At 40.6% G+C, this 14,814-nt stretch overlaps 1 protein-coding gene across 4 annotated transcripts in view; it reads left to right on the top strand.

The window, feature by feature from the left end:
- Positions 1-14,814, top strand: part of GARRE1 (granule associated Rac and RHOG effector 1) — a 108,503-nt gene that overhangs the window by 83,414 nt on the left and 10,275 nt on the right. For all 4 annotated transcript variants that reach the window (XM_073307906.2, XM_078848124.1, XM_073307909.2 and 1 more), the window contains 5 exons: positions 44-141; positions 5,490-5,615; positions 6,189-7,180; positions 10,549-10,714; positions 11,794-11,928. In XM_073307906.2, coding sequence (XP_073164007.1) covers positions 44-141; positions 5,490-5,615; positions 6,189-7,180; positions 10,549-10,714; positions 11,794-11,928 — 1,517 coding nt within the window. The remainder of the gene's footprint in view (positions 1-43; positions 142-5,489; positions 5,616-6,188; positions 7,181-10,548; positions 10,715-11,793; positions 11,929-14,814) is intronic.

The raw sequence follows: 14,814 nt of genomic DNA, 5'->3' as shown, positions 1-14,814 counted from the left end.
CATATTCTTAAAAGAACTAAATATTGTTACTTTATTTGCTTAGGTGGTTGTGGACACAGCGCAGATTGAAAATAAAGAAGCATACGCTCCTCAGATTAGTTTAGAAGGATCCAGAATTGTGGTGCAAGTCCCATCAACTTGGTAAATAAATATTGTATTTCAGATAACACTAGTAGGCATGATTTTATTTTTTATATAGGAAAACCCATGATGTGATATCATTGAATGTTACTCCCAGTTCTAGCATCTGCCTCATCAGACTTCTCCAATCTGGAACTGAGGTGTGGTGCTTCTGCTGTAGGATTGACTGAAAGGTGTGCCTAGAATTTCTTGGCATGTTCTCTGTTAGCTGCTAGTATTTGCGCTGTTTCTTCAGGAGGCAATAGAATGGAGACAATGCTGTTAGACTAGAATACTGAAGAGTTTTTTTTAAAAGAAGAAAGGATGGTAATAGTTAAACAGGCGAAAGAAAAGGCAAACAAATCCTTCCCTATTATACTCACTCTTCTGTGGCAGACCTTCAGTGTATGAAGTGCTAAGTCACCTCTCTTTTTCTGAGGTGGCATATCTCTCTCTGGAAGTCTGGGAGGTGAGAGGACCTCCTCAAGTATCTTGGTGGCAGGTGTGGGACTCTGGTACCTCATTGAACCTTTCCAGAAGGTTGGTGTGGGGTCTTCAGTAGTGTAGACTATGGAGCTAAATGAATTCATTTTTCTAATTGCCAGGTTTGACCAAGTATTGTCATCCTTTTGAAACAGCAAGCACATTTTCAGATCTCTTTTATTGCAGCGCCTCCAGTAATATGGACTACTTCAGTTTATGGTAGGTGATGAGTCTGAGCCTTTAGTGGAGACCGCCTGCAACTAATAGTATATATGGCATTTCCTCAAGTGTAAATGGCCTAGTCACTTTCCGCAGAGAAAGGTGAATTCTTCTTTAATTCCTCCAGATTATAAACTGGCACTCTGGGTATTTTCTGTCATTGGAATACTGTTTAAATTGCTCTATTTTTTGAAAACAACTAAAAAGAAAATGAAGACTACTTGAACCACAACTGAAAATCTTTGGAGGAGCTCCCCATACTGACAAACAGTAATAGAGCACTGTCTATTCACTATGTGATAGAGGTGCTATTTAAGTAGTTGACCAAATCCAGATGTTAGTGTATCACATTTTAGACAATCACATAAATCCTGTTGGCTCCCTGTCGGACAAAATACTCATGGGAGATCAGACTCTAGAAATGGACTGCTCACTGGGTATGGGCAATGGTTGCTTCTCTTTTCTGGTTAAAGGCAATTGTTATTTCTAAAGACTCTTTGATTAAGTAGTTGGTTGGAATTCTTCGTGGATCAATTAACTATTTCCTTGTGTACCTTTATGGTGCTTGATTCCTCCAAGTGAAAGAGAGAATTCTCTGATTCCAGGTCTGGTGCAAATACCTTGGATTTAATGAAGTTGGTAGCTGCCTTTCTCCATGTCGTGGCTCAGGTTTCTGACCACCTACTTGTAGAATGTTCCGCTTAATGGTAGCAAGACAAGCCCATTAATTTTCAGGTCACCTAGTACATCTGAAGTGTAACTGTTTATTCCTTACCTCTAAGGGTTGCAAGTATATTTAGGGAGGTCTTAGAGCATGATGTTAAGTATTCCAGACCATAAAGAGTCTTTGCATCCTCACTAAAAGTCTGGCCCCTAGATCTGTTCAACATCCCAATTGTACTTCTAGGGCAGTGCAAATTATATTTTCTCCTCCACAAAAGGTTCATTTTAGGTACCAAAGTAACCATTCCTTTATCATATCTACAGGTAATAGGAGAGGCTTTTCTGAAACTAAATCTAGTAGATTGAGTTTAATTGCTCTTCCTGGCGGGCATCTGATAAAGGGCTCATCCCTGACTGGAGCTCACTAGGCAGATATAAGGCTGTTAGTTTCCTGATCTCACTTGGAGAGGTACTACATAAAATTCTTTAATCTTTTTTCCCTACAAAATTTTGTCCCCTAATTACTATCAAAAAGAAGCAATGTTCTCCACTGGTGTCCCATTTCAAGTGACAACAGTTCTGATTTTGGTTCTATGGCTGGAGAAATAACTAGGTTTTGGCAATTCTTGCTTTGGTGGCTCAGTGAAATCTTTGTTAGTAAGTTAGTAGACTTGGAGTCAGTGGGGGTAATCATTCAGCTATCAGTTCCAGGAATTCCTAGTATCAGTGGATCTTCAGTTATTTTATGATACGTTAGTGTTAACAACAATATCTAGGGCTTGCCCTGAGCTACATCTGACGTATAAGGCCCTACTTTTTGAACTAGCGAATGCTCTGTAGCTCTTCCCTAAAATGAAAGATAGACCCAGTGCATCAGTTATTCCTACCTCTTGATCTGGGCCTCAGGGGTGCCATTTGGGGTGGGTGGCACATTCCCCTTCCCCTCCCCGCAAGCTTTGTACCACATTTTGCAGCTGGAGGGAAGATGCTGTCCTTCCTTCCTTTCCCTGCTCTGGAGCCGCTGGGCTGCCTCTGTTTCCTGCCATGGAACTGCCACTGTCCGAGCTGCTTGGGACTGGGAGCCTGCCTCCTGATCTGCTGCACAGAGCCAGGTGGGGCTGATCTCGGGGTGTCCCCTCCCTCCTCCCATTGTGTGCCTGTGCAGGGAAAGCCCTCCTGCCCCCTGGATCTGCCCCCTGTGGCAACTAGGGACTGAGTGCATGGCTGGCCACCGCAGCAGCAGCTTCCCCTTGGACACAGCCCCTCCCTGCACCCTAAGCAATATCCCTCCCAGCACACAGCCCCTAGCTATCCCCCTGCCTGCACCCTGAGCAGTTTTCAAACCTTTTTAGATGAGCTCCTTCCTTTGAGTTATTTTTGGTTGTGGCCCCCACCCCATTATCTTAAAAAACAAACAAAAAAAAACACAACAAAACCCAACCAAACAAAAACAAACAAATAACAAACCAAGAACAAATATAAAGTTTTTAGGTGCCTAAGTAGCCTCTGGAATCATGGTTAAAGTTGCCCCCTCCCCATCGGAAATGATGCCCTTGCTGGGCCTACCTGTTGTTCTGACTAACTGAAGGGATAATCAACTTGATATCGATCTCTTCAATTAAGATTAGTAATGGAGCTGGATAGAAGTTCCGTATCTCACACTCAGAATTGAGACCAGCTGTTTGTTCAGAAACAACATAAAGAAAGTGAGAATTAATACCTAGCCTGATTTGCATTGCAAATCCTTTCTGTCATTGCCCTGGTAACTTGTCAGGGAGGGCATGCATGTGATGGGTCTCTGTGTCTGGATGTAGTTTCATGGGTTTAACTGCAGAAAACTAGAAAACAAGGTGTACTCTGATACAAAACAAGGTGTGCCTCTCAAATAATCTAGAGTCATTTAGCACGACAGAATTGAGTCCTGACTTCTATGGCGGCTGAGCAGGTTACATCTCTTAACCAGAGGTCTACAGGAACTGTATCAGGTATGAAACGTCACCAGCCCCTTAAACTGGAGGCTTTTGAGGGATATCAGATGGCACAAGGCAAACAGTACATAATGAAAAACAATGTGCACTGTATTCTGTAACTGAGAGCCATAAGACTTGCCATGCATTGTGTTCTGCTCAAGCAGCTGTGGTATGAACAAACTCCTCTTCAGGCATCTATGAAAAAACAGGATGGAAACTAATAAACCAAACATGGAAATCACTTCATCTGTAAGCTTTTAACTTTCTAGGAGGTTGAGCTGAGAGCTGTCTTTCCTCATATGCCAACCAAAACACCGGTCAAATACTGCAAGCCTTACAAGAGACTCAAAATGCTTTCTTTTTCAGGTAGAACAGAGGTTACGTTTTCATCTTTCTTGATGCACAGATACAGTGCTGTTGTGGTCTGTAGCAGCCCTCTGTGGATAATCCCCTTCTAATGCCATGATATACTTAAGCATGGACCTGTTACTGATTCTGATCTAATGACTGAGTGACTTGGAAGGGTGAATGTAACTCAGAAATGGCTAGTTGGGAAGTTCTGTACTCTTAAATTGCCCAATTTTCATTCCTTTTGCAATGTCTGGAAAAAATGTGCTGGCTGTCCTCAATAAGAATACATCTCTCCACACCTGTTCCTGAGCTTGTATTTTATTTTTTTCCATTAGGAGCTGAATAGAGGTCTCTTGCTGTAACTTTTGTTAGGGTTCAAGCATCTGCCCTGAGTAGTCTCCATGGCAGAACTGAAGAGTTTTCATGAGGGTCATCCATTGATAATCATGGATAATTTTATATTTTAAAGTTGTCTCTCCAGATCTCCAGTTAAACTCACCCTTCCCTGCAAAATGGCTGAGGACTTAGCTAATGAGTTTACTGTGTAAACCCCCTCAGAAGCCTGTAAGTCAGTTTCCTTATTTTATTTGTCTATTAATATAGTCTTTTTTATAAATTGCCATAATCTCTGCTGGGAGATGGAACTTTCAGGAGAGAGCAACTATTTTTGCACACGTGTGCGTGAATTAACTTTTCACCCTATTCGGCAACCTGCTTCCATTTGGGCCAAAAAGTAGTTCTTTCCCAGACCTGCATTAGAGAACGCTTGCCATTAAAGATATGAAAAGTTTTTTGTTTTTTTTTTAATGGGGCGGGGGGTGAGTTTTGTCTTTTCAGAGTGTAGTAAAGTACTTGGGGAGCTTCTAGAATCACTTTTTCCAAGTGATTTAATCTTTCTTGCACCGGCTGAACATGGAGTGCCTGTCCTTTTTCACTCATGTCAGGCTGGCCAAACCTCTTCCAGACTGAAATTGCAGAAGCTTCAGGAGAAGACACTGAGGTAGCCACTTGTTTTGTGTAAGCATTTCAAGTTGGGCACTTTTTGCTTCTGTGGACGCCATTTCCATTGTACTCAAAGCAATTTGTTCTTGATATTCTTGTCTTTTTATTAGGGATGTGGGATTGCTATAGAGATCCTATCTGTTCCAGAGTGGTGGACCATAGAATTCAGAGAGAGGATATTTTTACTGTTAGTAATGGTTCTGCTTCTCAAGTCTACCAGGGCTGAATGACCCATGTGAGAAGGTTATGTCATATGTGCCTAGTGCAGAGACTTCTGTTATACTATAAATTATTTCAGCACTGAACATTGCCTTACTGGTACAAGTAGCTTTTTTGGGGAGATAACAGGCAGGTCTGAAAGGAGAGATACTGAGAATTCTGAGTCCTTATTTGGTTTCTGCTGCCTGTCATTCTTACAGCATGAGTGCAACCCATCCATTCCAGTTTGTGAATTTCATCATCAGTACTTGGTAGCAATTCTCTGTTCTTACCCAAAAGCAGAGTGATTTTGGTTGCTCGTGTTAAATGGTGGTAGCTAAGCTATCTATGAACAATAACTGATTTGTTTCACAAATGCATAACCAAGTTTTAGCATAATTAAGTGGCATTTTGTTGCTTTTATTAAACATTTATGATTGGAATAGTCCAAGAATAGCTTTTTAAAAAATTCAATATTTTTAGGTGTCTGAAGGAAGATCCAGCAACAATGTCTTTACTGCAGAGGAGTCTGGATCCAGAGAAGACTTTGGGACTGGTAGATGTGCTCTATACTGCTGTGTTTGACATAAACAGGTGGAAGGAAGGAAGGTACATCTCACATTTTCCTTATGCTCTACTTTTCTAGTTTAAAAGAAGTCAGTTATTTGGAGGTCTGTAAGATGACTCAATACAATATTGCAAAAATTGTTAGTGTCTGTTCATGGGGGGAGGAAGGCAGAGAATTGGGGCATATATCAGACAGTAAGAAGTTTGCAAAGCTTAGGTAGCCTGGAGGTAGATGAAAAAGTGGAACAAAAATTACCTTCCTGCAGTCTGCTGGCCTATTGGAAAGACATGGGTGTGCCTGTCAGATTTTTGAGCCTTATTAAAATACAGTTTAAAAAAAATGAATACCCCAAAACGTCAAGTCAACCAGACTAATCAATACCAATGTAGCTGTTTAGCTAACATCACTCTGTCAAATAAGAAAATAATTTATTAGTCTGATTGACGTTAACCAAGATTTGTCTGAAGAGCTCTATTTTTTGTTTCCCCCATCCATTACCCAGTTATTCAGTTTCCCAAAAATACACAGACTGAAAGTGTAGACTTGTTAAGACATAGTTTTGTATTAGGCTAATATATTGGTTGGCTTGAAAGAGATGTTTTTTGTTGAAACAGGGAGCAAGCTTTGCCATGTATTCAGATTCAGTTACAGCGTGAGATCTGTGACTTCGGGAATCAAGTTGACATGCCGTCTGGAAATGGAAGCAAGTCATCGGGAGGCCTGCAAAAGACTTTCTCAAAACTGACTTCACGGTTCACAAAGAAAACTTCCTGCACCAGTTCAAGCAACAGTGGAAGTTACTCTATCCCCAGTACGCCTTCCAAAAATGTCTTCATAGGTAACAACGCAGAGGAGAAAACTAAAATGCCCAGTAACATAGACACACGGTTACAAAGTATTTTGAACATTGGTAATTTCCCTAGGACTATAGATCCATTACAGTCAACTCAAAGCACAAGTAACCAAATAGTCAATGGATTTCTTGTTGAAAGGTGTGATAATTTCTTCAAAGCAGATGATGGCAAGGATGATAAAGGTATGAATTTACCAACTGACCAGGAAATGCAGGAGGTTATAGATTTCTTGTCTGGTTTTAATATGGGCAAATCCCAGCAGACTTCTCCATTGGTGAAAAGAAGGAACTCTGTTGCATCTTCTACAGCAACAGAACAAAAATCGGGAGCAGTGCAACAGCAACCACAGTCTATGTCTCACACATCTCTGCACCCTTCTCAACAAGGGTTGTCACAGCAACAGCAGTCACAAAAGCAGCAGCAGCAAATGCAGTATTATCAACATCTTCTCCAACCATTTGGAGCGCAGCAACAGCGTGTATCCAGCAAATGGGTGAATAATTCTTCACAGCAGTCGGCACAAGCCATTGGGACTGGATTGTCTCATATTAGTCAGTGGAACAATCCTGGCTTCTCAGATCTGAGCTCTGATTTGTATAGCTTGGGTCTTGTGAGCAGCTATATGGACAGTATGGTGTCTGAGATGTTAGGACAAAAACCACAAGGACCTAGAAACAACACATGGCCGAACCGTGACCAGAATGATGGAGTCTTTGGGATGTTGGGAGAAATTCTGCCTTTTGATCCTGCAGGTGTGTATCTTTTTTTCTTTGAATAATTACATTTTATTTATACTTTTTACAAAGTAAAGAATCTTGTTAAATGTTGGTAGTAATGATAACAGTGTTTTTCATCCGTGGATCCCAAGTGTTTTACAGGGGTCAGTGGGCATTAACATGTGTGCACTTTTATTTTTAACAGTTGAGCAAATTGAGGTACAAAGAGGTTTTAAGGCCCAGATTTTTAAAGCTATTTAGTGCTGCACTCAGGGTCACAACATCTAACTGATTTAGGAGCCTAAATCTAATTTTCAAAAGGGATTTACGCACTTCGTTTAATTCCATCTACTGACAATGGAATTTAGGCTCGAGATATAAGCTCCTAAATCAATTACGCGTTGTGATCCTGAGCGCAGCAACGCCTAAATAGGCCCGGATTTTTAAAGCTAAGTGACACCCTGCAAGTCATTGGCAAAGATGAGAATAAAACCTCAGTTTCTAGCCCTAATTTCAAGGGTTTCTGAAACTTTTTCATAACATGGACCACATCACAATACAGAAAAGGATCCTTCACAATTATCTTCGTACTCACAACCCATCTAACATCAAAAAGTTTCTGCTGTGCAGAAATTATGCAGTTATTAAAACTGCTTGGAGATGCATTAGTTGTACTGGCAGAGGAGTCTCTTCCCCTTTGCCCCCAACCGTGACATTGTCTCTCAATTCATATGCACCTGAGGGCTGTAGAGACGTTTTAACAACCAACTCACTTGTCTCCTACTTGTATGTGGCTACTTTGTTCACTCATCTAGCTTTACTGCTTACGGTCAGGCCTACCTGTTGTGGTTACTACAAAGGCAGTCAGCACCATTTGTTAAATTCTAAAAGGGTAGTGCTCTGACTAGGTTTATTAATGGTAAGAAGAAGAGAAAATATTCAGAGTGTACGATAAGTATTTCTTTTAGTACTAAAATGAGAAGAGAAGTTACTATTTCTGCCCAGGGACCTTTTTGTTTATAAACAAAACAAAACAAAAAAAAAACCCAACCAAATTTGGGGTCCCAGTTACAGGCATGCTGTCAAGGTAAAATTGACCCAGAATTTAGATTTCAGGTTTAAAAAAAAAAAAAAAAACTTGTCCAGTGGAAATGTTCCAATGAACTTTAAAACAAAACCCACCATATGTAATTTAAACCCCTCTATAGCATTTGCATTACTGGACTGAGAACATGAATGCAAAACAAACCTTACTTTTTTCTTCCGTGCTGAAAGGAATGTGGCAAATAATTAAACAGAGTGAATATTTTAATTCACTTTTTAATAAATTGTTACATAGGTAAGGAGATGGTTTTATATGTGACTTGGCCTTTAAAAAACATAATGTAATAAATGACCTTTTTTAAAACGGAAAAATCAGCTCCTCCTTCACTTGAGTGCCATATTCTGAGCATAGTGGTAGGAATCCGTAACTCAGGCTTTGGTTAATACAGTAAGTAAAGGAGAAACTAATTTCTGAAATTGTTTTAAAATAATGTGCTTAGAACTTAATGTGCTTAGAGCTTAATGTGATATAGCTAGATTTTAGTATATTTTGACCCAGTCCCACATGACATTCTCATAAACTAGGGAAATGTGGTCTAGATGAAATTACTATAAGGCGGATGCTCAGCTGGTTGAAAGACCATAGTCAGAGTAGTTATCAATGGTTCACTGTCCAGCTGGAAGGACATATCTAGTGGGGTCCCACAGAAGTCTGTTGTGGGTCTGGTACTAGGCAATGTATTCATTAATGACTTGGATAATGGAATGGAGAGTATGCTTATAAAATTTGTAGATGACAATGCAAGCACTTTGTTGCAAAAAAGGCTAATATTTTAGGATATATTAACAGGAGTGGCATATGTAAGACACAGGAGGTAATTGTTCTGCTCTACTCAGCACTGGTGAGGCCTCAGCTGGAGTATTGTGTCCAGTTTTGGGTACCACATTTTAAGAAAGATGTGGATAAATTGGAGAGAGTTCAGGGGAGAGCAGTAAAATGATAAAAGGTTTAGAAAACCTGACCTATGAGGAAGGGTTTAAAAAAAAGTGAGTTTGTTTAATCTTGAGAAAAGAAGACTGAGGAGGGACTGATAAGTCTTTGAATACATTAAGGGCTGTTCTAAAGGGGATAGTGATCAATTGTTCTCCATATCCACTGAGAGTAGGACAAGAAATAATCAACTTAATTTGCACCAATGGAGATTTAGGTTAGATATTAGGAAAAACTTTCTAACTAAGAATAATTAAGCCCTGGAATAGGCTTCCAAGGGAGGTTGTGGAATCCCTTGCAACTCCCACACAATTCCTTTTTGGGTCAGGACCCCTACAATTACAACACTGTTAAATTTCAGATTTAAAGGGCTGAAATCATGAAATTTACGATTTTAAAAACCCTACGACCGTGAAATTGAACAAAATGGAATGGTAGGGCCCTGACTATATTCCATAAGGATAAGGGGTTTTTTGCATCTACATCCCAAATCCCATTCCCCCTCCCTCCCTCCCCCCCATGTGGTGAAAGCTCATTCCACTAGAGCACAAGCAATGACTACAGCATCACTTTAAAAGGTCCCACTCCTTGATATCTGTGAAGCGGCCACATGGGGCTCCATTCACACATTTGTGAGACATTATGTCCTGGTGCAGGATTCCTCTGTTGATGCCTCATTTGGGTGGTGGTCTTCCACTTAGCTTTGCCTTCAACATCCTCATACCCTCCTTCTACTTAAGTACTACTTGTCAGTCACTCACAATGGAATACAATAGGGACCATCACTCGAAGAAGGGGAAGTTACTGACCTGTAACTGGAGGTTCTTCTGGATGTGTGGTTCCTTTCTCTATTCCACTGTCTGCCCTCTTTCCCCTCTGCTTCAAATCTTATCTGATTTGCAGTAGAGAAGGAACTGGAGAGATGGTCCCACAGCAACGGCCTTTATCCCCTCAGACAGAGGCACAAGGTGAGCCAGGGCGCATGTGCAGACCAGTGGACGCTATTTTCAAATGCTCTGGCTCTGGCTCTGGGTGCATGGTGCACATGCATAACCCACAGTGGAATACAGATAGGGACCGCATATTGAGGAACCTCCAGTTACAGGTCAGTAACTTCCCCTTTCCCCTTATTCAGCATATGGAGATACTGTGTACCTCTTTGTCAATTCATAACCTTTTTCAGTTATCTAGTTATTTAGTACTATATATTGCTTCACAGAGAGTTATCAACTGTGTTGACTGGTATTCATTGTTAAGGTTTTTTGCTGGGATAGACAGCCTAGTGAAAGGATTAAATGAAGGGATAATTACCGTAGAAATAGCTGAATATGTCAGCAACTGACTCTCAGATTTCTTTTTGTATATTAAGTTGGCTCTGATCCAGAGTTTGCCCGCTATGTAGCCGGGGTCAGCCAGGCTATGCTACAAAAAAGGCAAGCACAGCACATCCGTCGCCCAAGCAACACACGTAACAACTGGCCTCTTCCTGATGATCCTCACAGAACCTGGCCTTTCCCGGAGTATTTCACAGAAGGGTAAGTGAGACCGTACATTATGTTCTAATCCATTGTACGTTCAAGTTGAACATAGTGGAGAGATGCTGTAAATTACTAGGTGTTTCCTGATAGCTGTGTTAACTGCTATTGCTTCACTGGACAAATGCTGTAATATTTTTCTAAAAAATACAGTATTTTCAAGGGTAGGAGGCTTGACCATTTTCTGCTTTATTGATATTGAAGTGGTAACATTTAGCTTAAAATGTCCATTAAACAAATATTTTAGTGCAGTTGTATTTATACAGTGTATTTTTAATCTTAACATAAGAAGTGACAGGTTTATAATAAAGCTTAATTCAAAATGAGTTTATTTTAATATCTTAAAGGCCAAGGATATTCATGATCAGGAATGATGCTATGAAGTCACTTGGTATGTCAGGGGATTGAATTGAGCTTCCTAGACATTATCAACTGGATGCTGCTTAATCAGCAAATGTGGATTCAGTCTTCAGTATATGCAGTGAGAGGTTCTGAGGGTTGCTATGTTCTCTAGTTCAGTGGTTCTCATCCTTTTCCATGCTGTGGCCTCATGTTACAACATAAAAAAATTTCAGGATCCCCTTCCCATCTGTCCACCAAGGGAGAGTGGTTGTTTGTGACCTGCCTTTTACACCAGTTTGCAGCCTCCAGGTAGAGATCCCATACTCATCTAATTCTGAAATAGATGTCTGAACCCTTTTGGAAATTCCTAAACCAAGTATCGTTTGGATCTTCTGCCTGAGTGGGAGGTTATGGTGTGTGTGTATATAATATGAATACGTATATATGAATGAATGAAAGAGATTTTCTTTTTTACATTAGATTGTTGCAATTAATGATATTGCAGTGGCAGGTCTATTACTATAATAATAGAGAAATTTACTGATTTCTATGTGAATAGATAACTCAAAAATATTCCTCCTTCTACACTTTCTGCACAACTGGGGTTTAACCAATGGGTCCCAGGAGTAGGGACTTCCCAACGTTCAGCATTTAAGGTAAAATCCATTAACGCTTCATGGCAGGTACTCTGGTCAGGACAGTGTAGAAATGAGGACTGACATCCTATTTCCTTACAGTGATGTGACAAACAGCTGGTCCGGTAATCAAGGAGACTCAGCCAGCTCAAGTGACGAGACCTCCTCAGCTAATGGAGACAGTTTGTTTTCCATGTTCTCAGGGCCAGACCTTGTTGCTGCCGTCAAGCAAAGGAGGTGAGCAGATATGTGTTAATATAAACATGTGCCACTTGAATCTTTTTAATCCTAATTTCATAAAAGAATGGCAAGACAAAGTGAGAATCTTGTTGTGTGAGGAGCATTCAGTTGGTGGGATTGTGAGACAACCACATGAATTGAAACTTGTTAGCCACATTGGTCATATGGATCCGTAAGTATCTGATCTTTATGCAGATGACTCAGAAATTTCGCTAGTGAGCTATCACCTCCTCCAGTCTAGTATCTTTCTGATATCTTTTCACGAATGTCCATTTGTCATCTCAAACTCAACATGCACAAAAGTGAGCTCTTGAACTTTCCCCACCTTACTCTGTCGCTATGGGTAACACCCCCATCTTCCCAGTTACTCACCCCTTTAAACTGGGGATCATCTTTCAGTTGCCCCTCTCTAGACTCATGTATAAACCCTACCACTTCTTCCAACGCTTCATCTCAAGCTAAAATTCTCATCCAAACCCTCTTTATGCATCTCGACTACTGCAACCTCCTCCTTTGTGGCCTTGTTCCCCTTAATTCTACTCAAAATGGTGCTGCTAAAATAATCTACCAGCCTGGTCATTCTTACCATGTCAAGCCCCTATTTGAGTTCTTCCACTGGTTCTCCCTTCAAGTGGGCATCAGCCTCAAACTTCCTGCCTTTATCTTTAATAGCCTTGTCAGCTTGGTCCCTCCTTTTCTGTATGCACAGTTGCATTTTTTTTGTTGGTATCATATAAAGCAAATAAACTAATGAGCTTGATTAATAGCTAAAACAGAGCCAAGGTGTTTAATCAGTCTCAAAAGTGAATTACAGCAGAAGATTATTCCTGTTATACTACACATCACAATCTAATCATTTTCTACCTTCCGAGGGATTGAAAGCTTTGCTGTGTCTCTGGAATTTTTCACTGATCCAGTGGTAGGTGTGTAGCTAAGAGAGGAGTAATGAAGACGCCTAAATTTGAAAAGTGAATTATTCAAGGCAGTAGGCCCCAGATCCTCTAAGGTATTTAAGTGCCTAGCTCCCACTGGAATGAGTGGAAGTTAAATCTCTAAGTGTCTTTGAGAATCAGGGCCTAGGTCCCCTACTCTAGTAGAGTGTTTGGTTCCCAAAATATGTCGTTTTCAAAATCTGCCATTTGGCAAACCTAAACTATCAGCAAATATTAGTGCTGTGCCTGAACATATTTTAAATAACCTCCCATAATAGCCACTGAATAATTTAGAGCCAAAACATGCCAATATAAGTAAATTACCCATTTTGGGGGTTGGATGCTGAAAGCCAATGGCAACAGGGCTAAATTTCCTGAAGCAGTGTGTCATCCTTGGATATCTGTTTTGGATGTGTTGCCCTGAAAGAAGTGTGGTGGAGCAAGATGTGGGTAAGGTTAATGCATTCAGAAAGCAAGTGAAGGGTGGTCAAAACAATGAAGGAGTGGGGTATAGACTGAAGTGTCCGCAGCATAGGAGTTATACCTGAGGTTTTAAGGGGCCAAGAACCAAACTTCAGAGACTGCTTTTGCAGAGTTAGATGAAGAGGAATGTCTGTAAGCAGTCATAGGAAAAAGCAGCAGCTGAATGTGGAAGAGTGAAACCAGGGAAGCAAGCTGCCAGAGAACATAGCAGGATGTGTTATATTGACAGATTCATTCTGGTAATCCTGTTTGATGTCAAAATCTATTCCCAGGATTATTGTTTGGGGGTGGGGTGGGGGGGACGGAGTGAGAAGACACAACTCCATAACAGACTTCTGATACTAGAATCTTCAAAGTGGAAGGTAAAAAATCTCACATATCTGAGTTGCAAGTGTCATAAAAATAGCTAGCCTGCAGTGCTGGTGTTTCTTGCTTATCAGCAAATACTGTTCTGTTGTTTATTTTAGTTAATTTTTTATAACTAAAAGAGCCCATCCATAGCTTTAGGTATCATGACATTTAACTAAAATATATATGAAACTGTACAAGAGCAGGGCAGAGTGCTGAGCATTCTTAAAAGCGGATTTGCAAAGGACTTGGTAAAAGTTGGGCCTTTTTCATGATGTGTAAAGGCCTGAACATGGCAGTTTTTAGGATTTTTATCTCATTGTTTTTTTTTATCTCATGTCTTGCCTATCCTTACGGCAGCTTGTAGAGTAGAGGCACTACACACGTAGTTACACACTGCAGTGAAAGCAGGCTGCATTTGTCACTGCAGTGTGTAGCTATATGTAGCAATGAAGGGCTCCCACAAAGGGGAGGCAGTGAGGAAAGGTTCAAGGCAGCAGGGCCTCTCCCTGCTGTTAGAGCCTTCATTGTGGCAGGGAAAGGCTCTGGCAGCAGGAAAAGCAGCAGAACACTATATGGCAAAAAACAGCAGCATAGATGTGGATTGCCCTTCTTGGGCATGTACCCTGAGAGTACAGGCACGTAGGGTACTTTACTTGCCTAAGCCATGCCTCACCGTCTACACTACTATTTATACCTGTGCTAGCTGGGTGTGCTTTGTCTGTACATGATACGCTGTTGTAAGTGTAGACGTACCTTCAGAAATATCGGGAATATCTACTATGGCTTTCTCTAGTTTTGCTGGAGGACTTGTTGAGGGTCTCTGAGGATGTGTATTAGTGCTTACCATGAATTGAAAGGGTGATGATGAATCTTAACAAAGATTGCTTTCCTCCAAAATGTTAGTCCATGTAAATTGAAATAGCTCTCAAATGTAAGTAACAAGAACCAGAATTCAGAAAATTCTTTCCTCTCAGTTGCTCAACTCTCACTTTCTTGACTCTTGCAATGTCATTTCACTTGTTCTTCAGTTGTCAGTGTATTTGAGGACAGACCGTATCCAAATTTCTAATGTAAAAATAATCTCAGGCCTTCCTTTGTAAATCAGAAAAAAGCAAAA

Source organism: Lepidochelys kempii, chromosome 12, assembly GCF_965140285.1.
Source record: "Lepidochelys kempii isolate rLepKem1 chromosome 12, rLepKem1.hap1, whole genome shotgun sequence".
In the NCBI taxonomy this organism is placed as follows: Eukaryota; Metazoa; Chordata; order Testudines; family Cheloniidae; genus Lepidochelys; species Lepidochelys kempii.
This window is presented reverse-complemented; position numbering and strand designations above follow the sequence as displayed.